Consider the following 23,058-nt stretch of genomic DNA (forward strand, 5'->3'; position numbering starts at 1 on the left):
TGCCCTTTAAGGAAAATACAGGTCAGGGGCAGACCTACCACACAGGCAAACAGAGGTTTCCGCCTCCCAGCTAGCCAAATGTTTCCGTAGATAGAGTTTCGCCTTCTTGCCCTTTTCTTCACGTGCACACTTCTCCTGTCCCAAGGCTCTCCACACCAACAGAGCCTGGGCACAGTGAGAGGTAGAGGCTGTTTTATTCCTAATTCCCTCACCTTTGACCTGGCCCCGAAACAATTTCCAGGCTCTCCTGGAGGTGATTTCATCCTGGCCCTCCAAGATGTCAACCAACCACCATGAGAGACTCTGGGGCTCGGCAGCCGGGGACCCTTGTCCCAACAGCACAAGGCGTGGGCTGAGAGCAGATGTTTAGTGCGAGTCACCTTAATATTCTGGAGCCTGGGCTCCTCCAGGATCCCCCACCCTGCCCCTAAACACACGCTTCTTCATTTTGGAGACTGAGTCCAACCTCTGAAGTAAGGGACATTTTCTGAATGGTGACTCAGCCCATTTTCTGTCTAGTATTATCATTTTTCAACTTGCCTAGTTCCTTTTTTTGAAATGGCATAAAGACATGGCTCATAGTTTAGTTATTTCTTTTTTGGCCAGTTTGCTGGAATTTCTTTAAAACAAAACAAAATAACTCTGGGGAAAAATAGTACTTCCTGGTATATGAAAGGGCAAACCAGAGTTTCTCTTTTTATTTCACTAGCCAGCTTTTGGCCACATTTGGGCTGGGGGGTCATTAGAACTTCATGGTGGGAACAGAGATAGGACCGCAAGACAGAAGAAGGCAGCTCTCAAGGCCTTGCTCCCATTCTTTTCTGAGTACTGTAACCAAATGCCAAGTCTTGGAGAAGACTGCCATTTTTCCTGGGGTTCCAGAAGAATAGAATGAATTTCAGTCTCTTTCTGGAAAGCCTGCTTAAGTGATTTTTCATCCATGATGTTTAAAAAAAAAAAAAACCAACAACATGAGGTTAGGCCTTTCTACCTACCTCTGCAAATTCCCAAATCTTTCTTAAACAACCTTAATAAATAGTCTAAAATAAATGAAAAATCGCATACCTCCCCCCTTGGAGGACTGCAGTTTATCTTTCTGGAAGACGTAGCTGCACGATCCACTGAGTACATAGAGGCAGCTCCCCATGGTGGTTTGCCATATTTGTGCCAAAAGAAGCCTCAGGTAAAAGTCCTATGCAGTCAGAGTATTCGAATACTCTTGGGGAAGACAGATTGTAAGTACATCTTCAGTTTCAGCTCTCTTAGGTCAGACTTAAATAGTCCAACTCCTAGAGAGAAGGAAGAGGCGCCCGACAGATCCATGCAGCTTCATTTTGAATGCGTCGGAATGAAAGTGGGCAGGCCTTGCGTTGAGGATCTGGCTTCCCCTTCCAGAGAGCTGCCTGCTCAGGACCCCACTGGCATCCAGGAACACTGCTGCTGTTGATTGGCTGGCCATGGGGAGAACTATTTTGGACATCACCGATGATGTCTAGAATTAAGTGGAGTCTAAGTGCATGGCTTTTCTTTTTCTTTGTGTTAAGCTGGCTTCAAAAAATGGACTATCATAGTCTTCTGAGAGTTTAACAGTGAACCTCCATTTCTTGATTGTGGGCTGTGTAACCCACTTGGTCCCAGAGCTCATTTCTTTGAGAGGAGAAAAAGGAGGATTTTGCTTTGGTTTTTATTTCTGTTTTCATCTTGCTGCTTCAGCTTTTGCTGTAACAAAGGTCTATGTAAGCACCATAAGAAGAGGCCCTATGGTCTTGCCCAACATTTAATAAGCTCCTATAGAAATATCAATAATACGTACAGCCTAAGGCCTTTAAAAATTGCTTTCCCTATCCTTTGTCTTGTAAAAGAGTAAATTCAGAAGTATCCTGACAAAAATAAGGTAAAATGCTTGTGAGAATATTAAGATACAAAGTATATACTGATTTATATGTTTTATTCCTTAATCTTATGATAAAATACCTTATTTTCTTGATTCCTAGATGCTATCAACTGCCACTACCAATTTATAGACATTTTTACAGGCAATAGAAATAACCACATCAAATATATGAATCACTAATGCATAGCTCTTAGATGCATCCACAGTTCAGAAACTTAAATATGAAAAGTTGCGTGTCTTAGACTTGAGGCTAGATGATTTTTTTGAAAGGGGAGAAATTGCCTTAATGTAGAAAGCACGTAAGACAGCTCTTTACACAAGCATTTACTGTAAGAACGTTTTGCTTCATGGAATGCCACCCTCCTTGCCCATACATTCTCCCCACGTTATTTAATTCTCTTCATTTTGTTTCCTAATACCTTTCGAATCCAGAAGAGCCCAGAGCTCCAAATACCTTTTTCTAGCTCTTCCGTAATGTTCTGGCACCTACGTATAAAATTATATTGACTTGCTGCAGCCACCCCTGAAGGCAAAGATGGTCACATTTCGGCTTTGCGGGTTAAAAGAAGAGGTGGGGGTGCTAGCATGCCCGCTGCTGGCTGGGGGATTGCAACACGCCGCAACGCGCGGCTGTCGAGCTGCGAAGGGAAAAGGGGCAGTTTTGCCAGCGCGGTAGCGCCCCCACGCGGCAGAACGCGCAGACACATCCCGGGCACCGGTCCATTTTTGTCTGTTCTCTCTCCACGCTCAGGAGCACGAGTATGTTTGACATGCGGTGTGAGGAGGAGGCCACGGTGCAGCCACACAGCAGGGCCCGCCAGGAGCAGCTGCAGCTGATAAATAACCAGCTGCGGGAAGAGGACGACAAATGGCAAGATGTGAGTGCCGGCCAAGGCCAGGGGCAGCGGGGAGGCTGCCCTGCACCATGGGTTAGAGCCCCCTTGGAGCAGGAAGTCAGGTGGGGCGGGTAGACTTGGACTTGAAAGCTAGGCAGGGGAAGGGAGCCCTTCGGGGATTTCAAACAGGGACACAGGAAGTGTGGGAATTAAAGGAAGGTTAATGGCAGCATGAAAGGTGAAGAGTGAAGGACGCAGACATGTATTGGGCAAGTCCCCCCGCTAGAAGGTTGGCCACAGAGGGAGGGGGTGGTGCAGGAGGGAGGCACCTGGCATGCGATGGAGAAGTGAAGATGCACCGTCTTTCGAGATGATATACTGAAATGGGTAATCATGCTGCTGATGGCAACAGTAATCGCCAACATCGAAAGCGTACCGGTCGCACTGTTCTAACTGCCTTGCATGTAGGATTTCTTCCGTTTCCTTAGTAACTCAGTGAGCTAGCAACTAGTATCGTCCTCAGCTCCACAGATGAGTCCCAGAACAGCTAAATAACTCGCCCAAAGTCTCACAGCTAGTGAGTAAGGGAGCCAGGATGAGAACCAGGGAGGGAGGTCTCTGTGGCCTGAGGAGGGCCATGTGATTGTGTGTGTACTGAGAGCGAAGAGCCAGGGCAGGGAAGAGCTTGAAGATGGGGGTGACGGGAGGGAGCATGGATTCTTTCCTGTGGTCCTCACAGAGCTCTCTGAGGTAGCCATTGCGGCCTTGACTGTACCATCCATCAAAAAAGTTAACGTCTATGAAATGTAGTAATAATCGGGTCTACCATTTATTGAGCACTTACAATATGGCTGGCACCTCATATGCACTATGTCATTTAATCCTCACGGTAGGCTGGAAAGAGTACATGTCACTGTCATCCTTATTTTAGGGATCAGCAAAGTGAGGTGTAGAGAGGCTGATAAACATGCCTGAGATTCCAAAGCACAGAAGAGGTAGCGCTGAAGATTCTTTCCCACAGCTGCAATCCCACCCACCTGACTCCAGCGTCCTAGAAATCCTTATTTCTGCTTTTTGTTCCTTCCCTGAGGAAACTGTGTCAGTCTGTGGTTGATTCCTACCATTCTGTTGTCAGCAAGTCCATTCACAGTGTGCAGGTCATAAATTGGAAAAAATGAAGTTTCTTACAGTACCCTGTGAAGCAATACTTTAAAATTTAGCAGCTGACATGAGATATGATTGTGTAGTTCATATTACCGTGTTTAAATGAATGTGCTGGCCTGCTATGGAGAATGTGGCCTTACCTGAATGTTTCCTGCCTTTGAGGCATTCCTGCTCCCACCAGACTTTACACAGGATTGAGTGGGATTGGCCTCGTGTCGTGCTGGGCCCATAGTCAGCGCTCACTCAACTCTGAAGAGTAGAGACGGAATTGTTTGTTCTGTCGACCCCTTGTCCCCCACCCCCCTAGGACCTGGCTCGTTGGAAGAGCCGTAGAAGAAGTGCTTCTCAGGACTTAATCAAGAAAGAGGAAGAAAGGAAGAAAATGGAGAAGTTACTGGCTGGAGAGGACAGAACAAGTGAACGAAGGAAAAGCATCAAAACCTACAGAGAAATTGTTCAAGAAAAGTGAGTCCTTTCTGTTGTTGTCTTGTACATGTGCCATGGCGTCTAGCTGTGCTTTTTCTAAAAATCATTGGTTATCACAAAGGCTCTAACGCCCATATTACACACTCCCTGGCCTCCCCCCTTCAGCTCAGCCTTGGCTTCTCCCGAGGTCTTCTTTGTGATTTTTGTGACTGCTGACTCTGTGATTGCTTCCCCTCCCCTGCCCATCCTTTAGAGAGCGGAGAGAGAGGGAGTTGCATGAGGCCTATAAGAATGCACGGTCCCAGGAAGAGGCGGAGGGGATCCTTCAACAGTACATCGAGAGGTTCACCATCAGCGAGGCTGTTCTTGAACGCTTGGAGATGCCAAAAATTCTGGAAAGAAGCCATTCCACAGAGCCAAATTTAACCCCCTTCCTGAACGACCCTAGCCCCATGAAGTACCTGCGGCGACAATCACTGCCCCCACCCAAATTCACTGCCACCGTGGAGACCACCATTGCTCGGACCAGCGTTCTGGATACCAGCATGTCAGCAGGCAGCGGGTCTCCAAGCAAAACCATCACCCCCAAAGCAGTGCCTATGCTGACACCCAAGCCTTACTCCCAGCCCAAGAACTCTCAAGAGGTTCTGAAGACCTTTAAGGTAGGATGCATTCCTTAAGAGGAGAACCAAAACTGAACCCCAGGTAATCAGTGGAAAAAAGCATCTTGCCCTGAGAAGATGCAATTATTTTTTTTTTAAAGATTTATTTATTTATTTTGAGAGAGTGAGAATGAGAGAGAGAGAGCACATGAGAGCGGGGAGGGTCAGAGGGAGAAGCAGGCCCCTCGCCGAGCAGGGAGCCCAATGCGGTACTCGATCCCGGGACTCCAGGATCATGACCTGAGCCGAAGGCAGTCGCTTAACCAACTGAGCCACCCAGGCGCCCGAAGATGCAATTATTTTTATCAAACAAAAGTGAAATGTATAACCATTTACGATTGTGAAGTTTATGTCTCAGGGGATTTGGTTTGCAAATAGTTAAAGGAGCAAGGTTTATTTCCCGGTTTGATGGAATGGCGTGGTCTCTCTCCAGTAGTGCTAACCAACCCTTAATTTAGTTAAAACCCTGGGGATCTCTGGCTCTGTGGAGGTATAGCAAACTCCTCAAAACAAAATTGTAATTGCCTTTGGTTTAGGTAGAAGGATATGCAGCCACCTCTTCTTTTTAAAGAATTTGACATCATATCCAAAAAGATGCTGCAATTGCAAAATAGGAACATGGGATGTACTTGATTCTCAGTTGAGAGGGAGTTTTAAAAATATTTTTAAAAGGGAAAGAAATTAGATTGTTTCCTGCCAATGAATATGTAAAGTAATGTTCCAGAACCAAAGAACCTATGACAACCAAACATCTTTTTGCTTGCTCACATTCCAGTGTTTTCCCTCACACCACGAGGCAGCACTCATTCTTTGGCTTAAGCTCTTTTGACTACAAAGAAAACTCAGTTCTCGTTGTCCCTGCACACCACATGGGTTCTTAATAGAAGACAGAGTGGAATTCATCAGCAGGAGACATGGGCACATGACTATAAAGAAAGTTTGCTTGGCTAAACTAATTGAGCAATGTGATGTCATGTATCTTCCTATTGAATTTCAGAGGGAACCAAACTGTATATACACTTTCTGACTGTTGCTTAAATAACTCGGAATGGATCTTAAAAGTCTGTGCCTTAGCCTTTGATAGAACAAAAGAAGAGTGTCCTGGACGTCTCATCTGGGTTGAGTTGAGATGTATGTCCCTCGAAGGGCTGGGGCTGTGTCTTTGTTGTTCACAGCTTTGTCCTGGGAGCCTGGCATAGGTGCCCAGCACATAGTAGGCACTCAGTAAGTTCTTATTGAATAAATACATTAATCTTTCCTGAGAAAATGAGCTACGCATCATGCAGGCTCACACATAGGTAAGTATGTGCCCAGACATGCCCAGTATCCCGCCTAGTACGGCACCAGCTGTCCTTCACCTAGGGCCCATGACCGAGAACCGTCTGTAATGTTTCATGAAGGAAGGTTTGATGTTGAGGTGGCCCACAACGGGGGTAGGGAAATATGGTTTACTTGTATGTATGTATCTGAGGCATCTGATCAGATAATCCAGATGTCCACTTCCCCTCCTTTATATAAATAGTGCAAGGTGATCATTTAAACAGAAGAATTATGACAGATGACTTGATGGCAAGACTTTGGCCCTGAGGAAACCCTGTCTCTCACTGTTGTGGCAAAACAGTGTAACAGGCCTCACCAAGAGCATTCATGGAGGGGGGTGCAGAGAAGAACCTGAGTAGAGATCTTTTTAGAGCTGGGGTTCACTCCGGACCACTAATGAGCCCTTGACTCATCACAGGCGTTGATGGCTGTCAGCCCCATTCACATACCAATCACTGAGTGGGTGGACCCCGTTATGGTCAAAGGTAGTATGTGGAAAAGTAGTTACCAGGTAATGCCAAGACAGAAACTATGAGGGGTGTGTGTGTGTGTGTGTGTGTGTGTGTGTGTGTGTGTGTGTGTCTGCTTGTTTTCTCATGGAGACGACAGTGGAGTGAGGGAGACAGAGAATATAGACTTAGTTTCCCAGGACAACAGAATTAGGAGTAAAGGAAAATCAAATGAAATAGTTTAAGGCAGTGTTTTTCTCTCTCTCTTTTTTTTAAGATTTTATTAATTTATTTGAGAGAGAGAGAGGTAGTGAGAGAGAGCACGAGCAGTGGGGAGAGGGAGAAGCAGGCTCCCCGCTGAGCAGGAAGCCTGACGTGGGGCTCGATCCCAGGATCCTGGGATCATGACCTGAACTGAAGGCAGAGCTTAACTGACTGAGCCGCCCAGGCGCCCCTAAGGCAGTGTTTTTCAAAGTGAGAATTGCTACCTGTTGCCGGGTTATGAAATAAATTTAGCGGCTTGGTATCAGCATTTTTTAAAATAAAGTAAAATACAAGGAAAAAAAAGTCTGGCACATCACACATAATAAAGTAAATATTGTTTTGCAAAACTCCTATTTCAGCTATATTTACGTGGGTGTGCTCAGTTGTGATTTAAGTTTCTTTCCTATGGATCACAGACAATAAATCTGTAAGCGCCTGGCTTAAGGTTAATATAACTAATATCTGGCCTTCCATGATTCCTTTTGAAGGATTTTAGAAAGCCTCATAATAATAGTAGCTAATATTTACATACGTAAAATGTGCCAGATACTGTTCTAAACTCTGTACCTATGTTAATCCATAAAATCCCCTCCACAGCACTATCAGGGGGATGCAGTGATTATAAACTTGGTAGATGGGGAACCTAAGCCCAGAGGATAAGACGCTTGTTGAAGATTGTGTGGTTTTTAAATGATAGAGCCAGGACTGAATCCAAGGCTCTCTGAGCTTCCTCCCATAACCACTGTATACATTGCCTCAGACTTTAAGACAGAGAGTTCTAGATGCCGTTCAATAAGCCAGACTAACTAACCACCATTTCTACTCCTCCTCTCTTTCTTTCACCACCTTCCCTAGACATGGGTACAAAACAAAAATATTTTAATGTGTATGACCCTTTTTTCTTGAAAAAATTGGGATCGTAAAATTAACTGGAAATAAGGATTTATTGTGATATAGCATAGCATCAGGCCAGGGGCCCTCCATGTTAGCTTGCAAAAATGTACCCACTGCCCCCTTACCACAGGATAAGCTGCAGAAGATTCCTGATCTGAGGTACGTTCCACCTTATTTACAGGCTAGCCAGGAAAAAAAAAAAAAATCTCAAAATTGTGGAATAGCATTCAGAATTTAAATGAAGAAGTACTACAACCCAAGTATGTGGTTATACTTAAAATTCCTTGATTTTCTACACTTTATTTATTTTATTTTATTTAAAATGAATTAACATATAGTGTATTATTAGTTTCTGAGTCTACACTTTAAAAAATAAGAGCACATGCCAAGTAAGGTGAACATGAAACTTAATCCAAAGTGAAGGGGCCTGAGAAGATTGATGACCTTTTAAAGAGGCCCTCCGAGAGGTCATTTATAGGAGTCCTAATTTCTAGAACTGATGCAAGCATACAAGAGCCCTTATTTTTTGCTGGACTGTGATTAATAAATGATAATGTTTTACTGTGACTCTAAATGTGTTATTTCGTTACAGTCTTCCTTTGGGAAATAGCATGTGGTTTTTGTTCCTTGTGTTTCTTATAGGTAGATGGGAAGGTCAGCATGAATGGAGAAACAGTTCATGGTGACAAGAAGGAGAAGGAGAAAGAATGTCCCATGGTGGCACCTGCCTCCTCCTTAACAAAATCCCAGATGTTTGAAGGTGTGGCCAGAGTGCATGGGTCCCCAGTGGAGCTCAAACAGGGCAACAGTAGCATTGAGATCAACATAAAGAAGCCAAATTCTGTTCCCCAAGAACTGAGAGTAAGAACACACTTTTCTTTTCCTTTTGGGGATAATTCCACTGTGAAAGAATCTGTTTTTAAAAAGAAGGAGGTCTTGATAACGGTCATTTCTCTCGCTGTGGTTATATTATTTTGCTAAGGCTGCCGTGACAAAGTACCACCAAAGGAGTGGCTTAAACATCAGGAATTAATTGTCTCATTGTCGTGCTGGCCAGAAGTCCAAATTCAAGGTATTGACAGGGGTTCCTTCTGTTGGCTGTGAGGGAGACTCTTCTCCACGCCTCTCCGCTAGTGTCTGGCGGTTTGCTAGCAGTCTCTGGCATTCCTTGGCTTGTGGAAGCATCCCCCTGATCTCTGCCTTCTCTTTCACGTGGCGTTCCATCTGTGTACTTGTGTGTGTCCAAGTCTCCCTTTTCTATAAGGACACCAGTCATCCTGGGTTAGGGGTCCACTCCACTCCAGGATGACCGTACCTAATGTAACCCTGATACCTGCGATGATACTCTTTCCAAGGAAGGTCTCATTCTGAGGTACTAGGAGTTAGGACTTCAACATACGAATTTGGAGTGCTGTGGGGAGACACAATTCAACCCTAACAGTGGGGTATAATAGCAGTTGTATTATCACTTATGAATAAGAGAAACTTTTTTTTGTCTTCACATTCTTGGTATCTAGTGTTACAGAAAAATAAATACATCTCTAAAACACCTCCCCCCCCGCCCACCATTTGTTCCCCATCAGACTTGTCAATACAGTGTGAAAATGACTGGTGTCCTAAGAACCTGGCTTTCCATCCTTGGCAATATGTATAAAAGGGTATCTATCTTATTAGCTTAAAAACAAACAAACAAAAAAACCCAAAAACATTAAAAGCAATAAAATGTTTTCTTAGCTTAGCCCCTTAAATTCGGAGCAATTGGAAGCAACTATTGAATAGCCAAGCTGAAAAATGTAGGATGATTCAACAACAGCAGAAGAGAAAACTCGATATTCTATTCTCTTTGCTGCTTTGGAATGTAAAATGAAGTCAGAAAGATTCCACTTCTTAGATCTCTCACCAGAAGATTCCACTTCTTAGATCTCTCACCAGAAGGGCTCAATGTAAAATGAAGTCAGAAAGATTCCACTTCTTAGATCTCTCACCAGAAAGGCTCATACTTGTTTTGTGGTTCATACCCAAACTCCCACGGCCACAGACACAGCCCAGGTTTTAGGGTGCAAGCTGGACTCTGCACAGTCTTCATTCGTCCTCACCAGATGCTGATTTCTCCAGTTTTCACTGATAGCGTTTGGGTTGGAATTACAAAGGATGGCGGAAACTGTCATGATTTTACCCCCAGAGCCTAGGAGGTTTTGACTCAGAAGGGAACTTGTCTCCTAGCTCCAAGGCTGAGTTGGAAGACCCAGCTAGCCAAACTCACCAGTGGACTGGATCTTATTTTTCTTATCTCTGGAGATACCTTCTTATCTCTTATCTTTTTTTCTAATTATGGTACACTTGACATATCATATCCTATTTTTTTAAATTTATTGTTATGTTAATCACCATATATTACATCATTTGTTTTGGTGTAGTGTTCCATGATTCATTGTTTGTTCATAACACCCAGTGCTCCATGCAGAATGTGCCCTCTTTAATACCCATCACCAGGCTAACCCATCCCCCTACCCTCCTCCCCTCTAGAAACCTCAGTTTGTTTTTCAGAGTCCATCATCTCTCATGGTTCGTCTCCCCCTCTGACTTACTCCCCTTCATTCTTCTTAATTTCAGGTGTACATCATAGTGATTCGATATTTTTACACATTACGAAAGATCCCCACAATAAGTCTAGTTACCATCCACCACCATACAGAGTTATAATATCATTGACTATATTCCATATCTGTACATTATATCCCCATGACTTATTTATTTTATAACTGGAAGTTTGTATCTCTTTATCCCCTTTAATTATTTTGCCTGTTCCCAAACCCCATGCCCCTCTGGTAACAGTTTGTTTCCATTGTCTATGAGTCTGTTTTGTTTTTCGCTTGTTTTTTTAGTTTCACATACAGTATTTGTCTTTCTCTGTCTGACCTACTTCACTTAGCATATTACCCTCTAGGTCCATCTATGTTGTCACAAATGGCAAGATCTCCTTTTTCACGGCTGAGTGATACTCCATTTGTGTGTGTGTGTGTGTGTGTGTGTGTGTGTGTGTGTGTGTGCGCGCGTGCCACATCGTATTTATCCGTTCATCTATCAGTGGACACGTAGCTGTCCATTGTCACATATCTGGGCTATTGTAAATCATGCTGCAGTGAACATAGGGATGCATATATATCTTTGAATTGGTGTTTTCATTTTCTTTGGATACGTATCCAGAAGTGGAATTGTTAGATCATGAGATAGTTCTAGTTTTAATTTTCTATCCTGTTTTCCACAGTGGCTGTACCATTGCATTCTCATCAACAGTGCACAAAATTTCCCTTTTCTCTACATCCTTGCCAACTCTTATTTTTGGCCTTTTTGATAGTAGCCAATCTGACAGGAGTCAGTCACAATCTCATTGTGGTTTTGATTTGCATTTCCCTGATGATGAGTGATGCTGAGCATCTTTTCATGTGTCTGTTGGCCGTCTGTCGGTCTTCTTTGGGAAAGTATCTATTCAAGTCCTCTGCCCATCTTTAATGGTTTTTTTATGTTAAGTCACGTAAGTTCTTTCTATATTTCAGATAATAACCCCGTATCAGATGTATGACTTACAAATATCTTCTCCCATTCAGTAGGTTGCCTGTTCATTTGTTGATGGTTTCCTTTGCTGTGCAAAAGCTTTTCCCTTTGATGTAATCCCCCTTTTTTCAGTTTTAGCTTTTGTTACCTTAGCCTGAGGAGACTAGTCCAAGCAAATACTCCTAAGACAAATGTCGAAGAACTTACTGCCTATGATTTCTTCTAAGTATTTTATGGTTTTCAGTATTATATTTAAGCCCCTACTCCATTTTGAATTTATTTTTGTATATCATATAAGATAGTGGTCCAGTTTCATTCTGGGATTTGTCATTTGAAGAATAAAATGTGTTTTCTCAGAGGATTTGAGAGGAGGTAATTCTTCCCTGTGGTGCTCAAGTCCTATGAAGGAGTTTCAAAGTGGAGTAAACCAAAATAATTTCCTCACCATGGTAACATATTTACTGGTCTCCAGGAGCAAAGTTTTGTGATCCAGGCAAATGCCGAGTCTCTCAACGTGGAATTTAATTTCACTTTTCATTTGCATAAATGTTATCATCTCTGAAGAGTTTTTACTAATTATCATAAGATGGAATATTGAGTTTTGCTACTAGCATGAGAACTTTACTGGTAGAGTCAACATATGCTCTTAATTTTAAATTACAAGTTTCGATAATTAGACCTTACAGTGCTAGAATTGCTTTTCTGGGACAGTTAGTAATTATATTCTTATTTGTCTTTTGCCAGACTTAATAATAAGCATTTCTTAAGTTCCCTTATCAGTACCTTTCCATGACTCAGTGTGACTACTAGGGTCACGGGCCCTTTGCACGTACTGTTGAGCACAGCTCTTTCTCATTATACTTTGGAAAAGCAACAGTGTTGGTGCCATGCTTATCCCACGACACTTGCCACATAATAGAGGTACACAGGGCTTACTTAGGCCCAGCAGATTAATTATAAGAACAAATCCTGAGGGCTGTGCTATCAGGCATGTGTCTGCTTTCTGTCTCTCACCAGTTCTGCCCTCTGACCATCTTGTTGTTTGAGTTTGGGGGAAACCCTGCCCTTGGATGAATAGATTTTATTCCTGATAGAAGTCCTAGTTAGTATAATGCCTAAACTTCCTAAACCAACTATTTAATCTCTCTTGTTCTAAGTTTTTAACCCTTTGGGGAAAAAAAGCTGGTTACCTGTGGCATTAAGCAGAAGCGTCCTAAAACAGAAGAAAAGGGGGTTGGTTTGGTTTTAGAGCAGTATAGCCTCCCTTTAAAAATATACTCATTCTTGATAATGAGTCATATTCTTATTTTTACAATGAGCAAATTTTTTATAAAAACAGCCTGTTCTCTTTTTAATGACAGGCATTTTCCACTTTAATAGTAGTTAAGCTACCTAAAGGCCAAGAGAAAATGGATTGAAATATTTCACATTGATTGCATATCCCCAAAAGTGTCTTGTTTTAAGAGAAGCAAAATTGGATGACCTGAAAGAAATCATGTTACCTCAGAAATGTATACAGTATAACAAGAAAAACTCCAAACAAAAGGTGGCCTGGCAGACATTCTTCCCCTGAACCTGCCTGATCCTGGGCAGTCTCAAGATGCAGGTCCAAACTCTTGGAAAAGCCTGGGAGTCTCTTCCTTTATATATCTCTTATTTGAAAAAACTGCCTAGTTTGGGGGCGCCTGGGTGGCATCGTCGGTTAAGTGTCTGACTCTCGGTTTCGGCTCAGGTCGTGATCTCAGGGTCATGAGATCAAGCCCTGCATCGGGCTCTGTGCTCCGCGTGGAGTCTGCTTGAGATTCTTTCTCCTTCTTCCTCTGCCCCGCCCATACGTGCTCTCTCTCTCTCTCTCTCTCTCAAATAAATAAACCTTTAAAAAAGAAGGAAAAAAAAGAAAAGAAAGAAACACTGCCTAGTTTGGAGCAATTTCTAGTTCAGAAGCCCTAGTGGTTCTGAATAGGAAGTAGCCTTTATTTACCCTGGCTCAGTACTTCAGGGTCTTGCCTCAACTATGGCAGGGACTATGACAGTATTTTCTGAGTAGATAACTACCTATACATATCTGTTAGACTCTAAGCCAAGTGGTTAGTTGTACTACACAAAATGTTGGCTCATTATTAAAACAGTCTTCATACTCACTTACAACTTAGGACATCAAAAGTTTTCCATTCTGAATGTGTTATCCCAAGAGTCCTTTGAAAAGAATCGCTTCTCCCAATAAACCTACTCCTCATTTTACTTCCTTCCCTATATTCCAAGAAAAGCATTTCTTGACTGTGTTACAACCAGTGTCCTCCTGTTGAAGGGGTGGAATGAACTGGTCATGGCCAAGTAGGGGAACCAGCCTAAAACAGTGGTTTCTGCACCTCAGCGCCTCCCAGGGCCTGAGACCAGCTTGGACTCAATGTGCTGTTTTCTCATTCATTTGCCCCGTTCTGCAGGGCTGTCAAAGGAATAGTGTTCCTTTTAAATGGTGTCTTTCTTCCAAAAATTGCATTCCCAACAGATACACTCTTTACAGAGGAGTAGCCTCCCCCGCCACCAAAATGTCACCGTTGTCCAGGGCGAGCTGGGACTGCTCAAAGGCCATGGCGGCCGTAGGCAGGAGCGTTCATTCAGACCGTGAGGCAGAGCGACAGAGGAGGGTGGTGGCAAGACTCCAGGAGTGGGGGGCAGGCTAAGGTTGGGGCGTCAGCCTCTGGGGCCAGCACAACCACTTTTGTGTGATATTCTGTCCTCTCTCTGGTTTCTTTCTACCTCATCCTTCTCATTGAAAACTCTTGGGACCATTGGTCTCTCACTTTAGAAATGGATCCTCAATTAAGTTAGGCTTGTTAGTATTTTTTTTTCAATACTTTGGCTGTATCTGTTGATACCAGCAAACTCCAGATTGTCCTCATCAGAATCACCTTTAAGGTAATGACACTCTGACAGCAATTACCTTGCCAATGGCTGCCTGTTCACCAATAAGCATGAGTTAAGGACTACTCTCTGCCCCATTTTTGAAATAGAAAAAAAAAAAAAAAAGAGCCCTCATAAACTTGCCAGGAGGGTAGTTTTCATAAAGCAACCAGAAAAGTGTATAAAATACAGTTTAATTAAGTGCTAGATAATAGGGTCAGAAGACTAGAGGGATATAAGGTTGCAGAGAACGGGTAAGATCTTTATATGTTGGTGGGGCGCCTGGGTGGCTCAGATGGTGAGCGTCTGCCTTCGGCTCAGGTCGTGATCCCGGGGTCCTGGGATCGAGCCCCACATCGGGTTCCTGGCTCAGTGTGGAGCCCGCTTCTCCCTCTCCCTCTGCCTCTCCCCCTGCTCATGCTCTCTCTCTTTCTCTGTATCTCTGTGTCTGAAATGAATAAATATAATATTAAAAAAAAGGATCATTATAGGTTGGGGTTAGTGGGAAAGGTTTTGTGTGGGATGCGGTTTTGAAACTTGACCTAAAGTGTGGGATTTGCGATGGAATGGAGCAGGCTCTTCTGCACGTTGGGAATAGCAGAAGCCAAGGCTTGGACGGTGGTGAGGAAGCCACAGGAAGGTTCCCAGAGGGGGTCACAGGGTTAAGAGATGATGAGGGTGACTAAGATGCTACATACTCCAAGCAGAGGGATCCTGTCTCCCGCAACCGGACCTGGTGTATCCCTGAGATAGGTCCCAGCAGAAACCTAACACTTTTTTGTTTTACTTGGCATTTTTAAAATATTGGCTTCTATAAGAAAAGCCTGTCATAGCACAAATCCAGGAATCCAGGATTAGAAAATAAGTTGGAAATTCTTCTTAGCTGATGATGAATGTCTCCTGCTCAGTAACCTACAGAGAGATATTTATGTCTCCCTCAAAGCTAGTCCAAGTGTTTTCTTGATCTGCTGTGAGTTGTATTTGTATTTGAATCTCTTCCTTCCTCTCTGGTACCAAAAATGAGCCTTTATCCTAAAGTACCTAGAGTACTCCATGCAGTAGGTCAAAGATCTAACCCCACCTGAGCCTCAGTGTATATTAAAGACAAAGATAATAATAGTGTATGCATCTGATGGTTAGTGTGAGAATTCCTGTCTAGAGAGCACTTGTCAGACTCACAGGCAGAGGTGCCCTTAAGTTACTTTTAATATGGTCATACAACAAATGGGAGGAAGTTACGATATATTTTTCAGAAGCCCTGAAAAGTGGTAGGTATAAAGTTTCTCAGGTTAAAGCAAGATCATCAAAATCACCGTCTTGCACAGGTGTGAATTTCAAACAAATGGCATGAATTTCTTGTCATCGTCCAGCTCAGCTTGTCAGTCGTCCCAGCTGTAATTCACTAAGAAACATGCAGATGTGAATAGCTTTTTCCAGAAGATTGCCCTGCAGATGTTCCTGTGGTGCCTCCTCAGCTCTTTCTGCTCCTCCTGTTATTCCCTCTTTCCCAATTCTGGCTTTCCTCTGCCACCTAGACCCTGCTGACCAGCTCCCACTCACCAGCTCGTCCCAGGTGACGGTCATGCCCCCTGCTGGCCAGCCCCTTCCTACCAGATCTGTGACAATTCTCCCTCCTTGACCAAGGGCCAGACTTCGCTAGTAGGTTTCTAAACTATTTCATCTGGTTTTCTCAAAGCTAAGTAATAAGGTAGGTCTGTTTTTTCAACCTTGATAATATCAGCTCTAGGCCTTCCTCTTGAAAATTCAGAACTTTACGAATGTTGTCTGATCCTGGAAAACAATCAGATCTTTCTTGAAACGTTTCATTTTGCAGTGAGAGCTGGGGGAAGGCATTTGAGTAGGTGCTATTTTCCTTACAACTGAGACCAACTGCAAATTCCTTTCAGATGTCAGATGTCAACAGGCATTTCTTGAGAAGCTGTTTTCTCCGTCCAGAAGTAATTGTAAGAGTGTGAAATTATAAGTCATTAAAGATATTTAGGTAAAGAAGCATTTGCAGATGATACATCAGAGACAATAAAAAAGAACTCAAATCCAGCCCATCTTACATGGACCAGAGCCTCACATTGTGGGTTCGAAAAGTTTAGGCAAAAAGAAAAAGTCTAAGGAGTAGAGAGTCTGATTCTCCATGTAGATCCTCTTTCACCCAGTGGAAACAGATACCCCGAGGTATAAAAGTGAAAGGAGAAACACATGCATGGCATATGTGACACCTGAGTCATGGTGCCAAGACATAAATAGACCGATTTTCCAGGCTTCTGTCCAGAGAAGTTATTCGAGACCGAAGCCAGGAAATCACTCAGTCACAGAATAGAAGCTCAGGAAAGGACGTCGGGTATCACATCTTCCAGCCCGTGGAATTTAAATGATCAGACTAACTTCTCATCATTCTTCCATCCTGCAAACAGGACCACCCAAGCTTTGGGTCTCAGGATGGTTCCCGCTCTCCCTGCTTTGTATTTCCAATTGCTTTTCCAGTGTCACTCTTGGGCCAACCCACCAATGAGATCCTTGTTAGAATGAGCAGCCAGATGCTAGGTAGATTTGGTGGCTAGACCAGATTCCTCTTAGGCCAGGAAGCTGCCACCTCCCCCCTGTGGCCTCAGGGCTAAGTCTGGCACCTGAGCCGGTTTGGATTGTGTTCTCAGTCAAGGAGAAGCCAACTCCTGGCTTGGGCCCCTGTAACCTGTCTGTGCTCTCATTTACTCAGGCCCAGGGATCTGTGCTTATTTACTTGTCATTCTTGAGACAGTGTTACCTGTCGGAGAAGGGAAGGCATCTCCCTGTTTAGCTGAAACCAAAGGAAAGTATGGGTCAGAAAGTGCATTTTCCAGCAAGGCGGGTTTGTTTTAGGCAAATTTCTGAGTCCATTAGGTTAAAACTGCCAATTTTGAACTCATTTCCTTTGAAGTTGTGATGCGAGTACAAAAATAACAAATCTTCAAATGCAAGGGCCAGACACAAGTTAATTAAACTGTCCTTGGGGATTTCCCTTGATTACATACACAGTTGACTCTTATAGTTTGAACCGCATGGGTCCGCTTATACGTGGACTTTTTTCAATATATACGGTACTGTATGTATCTTCCTTATGATTTTCTTAGTAACATTTTCTTTTCTCTAGTTCTCTTACTTTATTTTAAGAATATGTAGGGAATACATGTAACACACAAGATATCTGTTAATCGACTGATCCTGTTATCAGTGAGGTTTCTGGTCATCAGTAGACTATTAGTAGTTAAGTTTTGAGGAGTCAAAAGTTACACTTGAATTTTTGACTGTGCAGAGGGGTTAGCGCCCCTAACCCCACCTTTGCTCGAGTCAGCTGTATTCTATACATATTGCAGAACACAGAAAGGTACAAAGAAAATATAAATTACATACTCCTCCAGCCACTCAGAAATTGATACTAAGATTTTTTTTTAAAAACGTGTATCGTTCTCCTCTTTTTTCTCAGTGCATATAAAATATTTTTTAAATGGACTCATGTTATTCAGATTGGGTCATAGCTTGCTTTTTCTCTTAATTTACCCTGAATATTTTGCCAGCTAATAGCCTGGTTTGGGCGAATAATATGTATCTAAAGTAAGCTTGAGAGTATAAATTCAATAAAGAATGCATAACATATTTGCTTACCTAGCATCGATTACATATCTGCTCTATGCCGGATGTTGTGCTGCGTGCACCCCAGACCCCTCAGAACCTGGGCTGGGTGGAAAGCCCCAAGATGGGGGTGGTGAATGGGGGCAGTCTGGTCTCAAGCTGCCCTCAGAAGTGGGGACTTAGCTAGATTGCCTCCTGTTCTGAGAAGACTCCAGAGAGTTCTCATCTTTTGTAGAACAAATGGATGAGAAGTAGAATGGATAACAAAAAAAGGGAATGGAAAAGGCAGTTTGAATCATTTCAGCAATAAACTTGGGGACTCTCAGGTTCTTATATTGCATCTTAACAATCAAAACCTTTAAATACCTGGGGACAATGTAGAGGTGGGTGTGAGTCCAAACCCAGATGACGGGAGTGCTGAGGTTACCAGCACTGGGTACGGTTCCCACCTTCCCTGCCTACTGGCAGTGACCCTGCATAAGCCACGTAGACTCCTCGGCCTCAGTTTCCTCACCTGTATAAAGAGAATCATCTTGATACATACCTTATAAGCTTGCTGTAAGCATCAAGTGAGATAATCCATGTCAGGTGCCCCAACAGCGCTGACTCATGGTAAATGCCGGAAGTATTGAAGGTGGCTACAGTCACTACCCTTTAAAGCATCATTTTAAGGGAAGATAAATAGGGTCATCGGGTAGCTCAGTGTTTGAGTGGTAAGCCATATAGAAAGGCACTGAGAAATCTGAGAATTCTTGGAAATGGAAATGCTCCATTAGTCATGCATAAGTAAAATCTTACTGGAATGTGATGTGTTCGTAAAATAATCCTTAGTGAGTAGTGCTTGAGGATTTTGTCTCCTTTCCATTATAAATTATGTCTAAAGGACTTCATGAATTATTCCCTTCATTCCAAGTGGCACACTTTCCACATTTGAATGTATCTAAACCAGTATGTATCTTACAGTCAAGTGTATCATATTTAACTGTGTGTTTTCTTTCTTAGTAATACCTAAAATAATGCAACTTAGAATTGATGGCATCCAAGATTTAAGAAATTATGCCCATTTCTTTGTTCATTTTTGAAGTGGGGAGGCTTTGGCCCAGTTTCTGTAGTTATTTATTTTGTTTCTAGTAATTGGAAACACTAGTGTTCTCAAAAGTATTATTCATCAGTATTTAAATCTGCAAATTTGTTTGCCAACCTCAGATAGTTTCTATAATCTAATCAATTTGGGGGAACAACCTAAAAAATCAGTATTTCTGATAGTATTTTATATATGGACATCATAAAACAAAAATACTATCACATATTGATATTTCTATGTGTGTGGTGGGGGAGTATGTTGAATTACAAAATCTAAATTATTCTTTTGTAATGCTAGGCTGGTTGATCTTCAAATGCTGCTATTATGTCAGTCATTCATAAATAATGTAAACACACACACACAACATGTACATATAACATATATAATAAAAGAGACTTCGGTTTATTTAACTACTTTCACTCATTAAAGTCTCTTTAAAGGGATTCAACTCAGGCTTGTTAATATATTTAATGTTACAGAATCCATCAAATAATATAAATATGATGCTTATTTCCAGCCTAGGATTTTAAAAGTATATTTTAATTTAATATTATGTTCTTCCAGAGTTGATACATGGTAATCTATCACTAGAAAATGCCCATCTAATTATGAGGAGTTCAAAATCACCCCATCCTCCGAAAGAAAAAACACATTTTTGCTACTAGATGCTATTGTAAAATCTCTTAGAAGCTTGGAAGCCTTGTTGCCTGAAGTTTCTTTGTGCTTTTTTTAATCTTAGATAATTTGCAAGCAATTTTTATTTATTTTTTACAGTTTTTTTTCCCCAATTTTGTTATTGTGGTAAAATACATGTGACATAAAATTTACTATCTTAAGCATTTTTATGTGTACACTTGAGTGGTATTAAGCACATTCATAACATGCAACCACCACCATACATCTCCAGAACTCTTTTCATCTTGCAAAACCAAAACTCTACCCATTAAACAATAACTCCCCACTATCCCCTTTCCCCCAGACCCTAGCAACAACCATTCTCCTTTTTTTTCCTTCCCCATACCCCAGCCTGTGGTAACTGCCACTCTACTCTCTGTTACTGTAAGTTCAGCTTTTTCAATTTTATTTTTTTAGATTCCACATATAACTGAGATCATGCAATATTTGTCTTTCTATGTCTGGCTTATTTCACTTAGCATAATGTTCTCCATGTTCATCCATGTTGCAAATGGCAGGATTTCCTTCTTTCTTATGGCTCAGTAATATCCCATTATGTCTGTGTGTTCATATGTTTAGATAGATAAGAGATAGATATTTATTTGTATGTAGATACACATTATATATACACCAATGATGTATTTGTATATAATATTTATGTATCATCATATTTTTATGTATTTCATTATACATATAATGTAATATTTAGATATCACATTTTCTTTATCCATTCATCCATCAACCTTTTATTTAGGTTGTTTCCATATCCTGGCTATTGTGAATAATGCTGCAGTGAACAAGGGAGTGCAGGTAGCTCTTTACGATACTGATTTCACTTTCTTTAGATATATACCCAGAAGTGAAATTGCTAGATCATATGATAGTTCTATTTTAAAGTTTTTTTTTAATTTTTATTTTTTTTGAGGATCCTCCACACGGTTTTCCACAATGGCTGTACCAACTTACATTCCCACCATCAGCATGCAAGAATTCACTTTTCTCTACATCCTTGACAACACTTGTTACCTTTGACTTTTTAGTAATAGCCATCCCTAACAGATGTGAGATGATATCTCATTGTGGTTTTGATCTCCCTGATAATTAGTGATGTTGAGCATCTTTTCAAATACCTGTTTAACTATTTTTAATTGGTTTATTTGCTTTTTTTTTTTTTTGCTGTGGGGTTATAAGAGTGTGTAAGAGTGCCTTATATATTTTGGAATTAATTCCTTATTGGATATATGATTTGTAAATATTTTTCCCACTCTATAGATTACCCTTTCATTCTGTTAACTGTTTCCTCTGCTGTGAAGAAACTTTTTAGTTTGTTGTTTATTTTTGCTTTTGTTGCCTGTGCTTTTGGTGTCAAATCCAAAAAATCACTGCCGAGACCAATGCCAAGGAGGTTTTCTGCTGCTTTCTTCTAGGAGTTTTGCAGTTCTAAGTCTTTATTCCATTTAAACATTGATTTTTGTGTATGGTGTAAGATAAGAATCAAATTTCTTTCTTTCATATGTAGAGATCCAATTTTCCCAACATCATTTATTGAAGAAATCCTTTACCCATTTTGTGTGTTCTTGGTGCCCTTGTCAAAAATTAGTTGACTATAAAAGTGTGGGTTGATTCCTGGGCTCTCTATTCTATTCCATTGATCTATGTGCCTGTTTTTATGACAGTACCATACTGTTTTGATTACTGTAGCTTCCTAATATAATTTGAAATCAAGAAGTATGGTGCCTCCAGCTTTGCTCTTCTTGCTCAAGATTGCTTTAGCTCTTTGGGGTCTTCTGTAGTTCCATATGAATTTTAGGGGTTTTTAAAAATTTCTGTGAATAATGCCATTGGAATTTTGATAAGGATTACATTGAATCTATAAATTGCCTTGGGTTGTATGGACATTTTAACAATATTAATTCTTCCAATTCATGAACACAAGCTATCTTTCTATTTACTTGTATCTTCTTCAATTCCTTCATCAATGTAATAGTTTTTAGTGTACAGATATCTCACCTTGGTTAAATTTATTTCTACAATGTTATTGTAAATGGGATGGTTTTCTTCTTTTTTGGATAGTTGTATATTGATTTTGTATCCTGCAACTTTACTGAATTCATTTATTAGTTTTAACAGTTTTTTGGTGGAATCTTTAGCATTTTCTGTATATAAGAGCATGTCCTCTGCAAACAAATAATTTTGCTTTGTCCTTTCCTATTTGGATGCCTTCTATTTCTTTTTCTTGCCTAATTCCTCTGGCTAGGATTTCCAGTACTATGTTGAATATAAGTGAGGAGAGTGGGCACCCTGTCTTGTTCCTGATCCTAGAGGAAAGGCTTTGAGCTTTTCACCAGTAAATACAATGTTAGTTATGAACATGTCAAATATGACCTTTATTATGTTTACTTACATTCTTCTATACCTAATTTGTTGAGAGCTTTTATCATGAAAAGTGGTTGAATTTTGTCAAATGCTTTTTCTGCATCTGTTGAGATGAGCATATGATTTTTATCCTTCATTTTATTAATATGGTGTATCACATTTTTGATTTGCATATGTTGAACAATTCTTACATTTTTTCATAAAGTTTCTTTGTTTTTATAGAATTCAATAACAGTTTCCACCAATACATGAACTTTAACAAAGGGCTTTTGGTTAGTTGAAAGACAAATTTTGATTTATGAGTAAACTATATATACTTATAAGACACCAATAAATTCATAGCTTTTTGAGAACCCATGGGGATATTTTATAAAGTATTTAATAATGCCTTTGCTGAAACCAATTTTAGTATTTATCTTAAAACCTTTTAGTATTTCATACATATTTTAAAAATTCAACTTTAGCCCTTTACAGTAAGACACTATTACTAAAAAACATAATAGTCATTAATTTGTTCTCTTTGGTTGTTGAGGTATATTCTGGCCAGTATTTAATCATCCTTCCCATTACGTTTATCAAGCAACTACTATAATATTAGTGGAAGAATTTTGGAATTACTCTGGAATCAGTTGGCTCCCAACTAAAGATAATGTAAAATTAGATTGATTTTGTTTTCTGAATCAGAAGCAATAGTCATCGGGGAACATTTTGGAATACAGAAAATATATTTATAAAGAAGAAAAAGTCATCCAAAATTTAAGCACATTAAAAATAATCACTCTTAATATTTTAGTATATTTCCTATATTTTATAGACATTTTTATATATGTATTATCAGGTATATGTATTTGTGTATAAATATAGCATATTCAAAGTTTAACATATGTAGGCATCATCCTGGATATACAGTTTACATCTTCTGACTTAACAT

The 23,058-nt window shown here is 40.9% G+C and overlaps 1 protein-coding gene across 12 annotated transcripts in view; it reads left to right on the forward strand.

The window, feature by feature from the left end:
- The window catches only part of LIMCH1 (LIM and calponin homology domains 1), a 321,761-nt gene that overhangs the window by 260,618 nt on the left and 38,085 nt on the right, over nucleotides 1-23,058 (forward strand). For all 12 annotated transcript variants that reach the window (XM_025887550.2, XM_025887555.2, XM_025887556.2 and 9 more), the window contains 4 exons: nucleotides 2,646-2,772; nucleotides 4,202-4,359; nucleotides 4,574-4,982; nucleotides 8,552-8,770. In XM_025887550.2, coding sequence (XP_025743335.2) covers nucleotides 2,646-2,772; nucleotides 4,202-4,359; nucleotides 4,574-4,982; nucleotides 8,552-8,770 — 913 coding nt within the window. The remainder of the gene's footprint in view (nucleotides 1-2,645; nucleotides 2,773-4,201; nucleotides 4,360-4,573; nucleotides 4,983-8,551; nucleotides 8,771-23,058) is intronic.

The sequence above is a fragment of the Callorhinus ursinus genome, unplaced genomic scaffold (genome assembly GCF_003265705.2).
Source record: "Callorhinus ursinus isolate GAN/ISIS: 27379988/994484 unplaced genomic scaffold, GSC_fseal_2.0 scaffold4, whole genome shotgun sequence".
Lineage (NCBI taxonomy): Eukaryota > Metazoa > Chordata > Mammalia > Carnivora > Otariidae > Callorhinus > Callorhinus ursinus.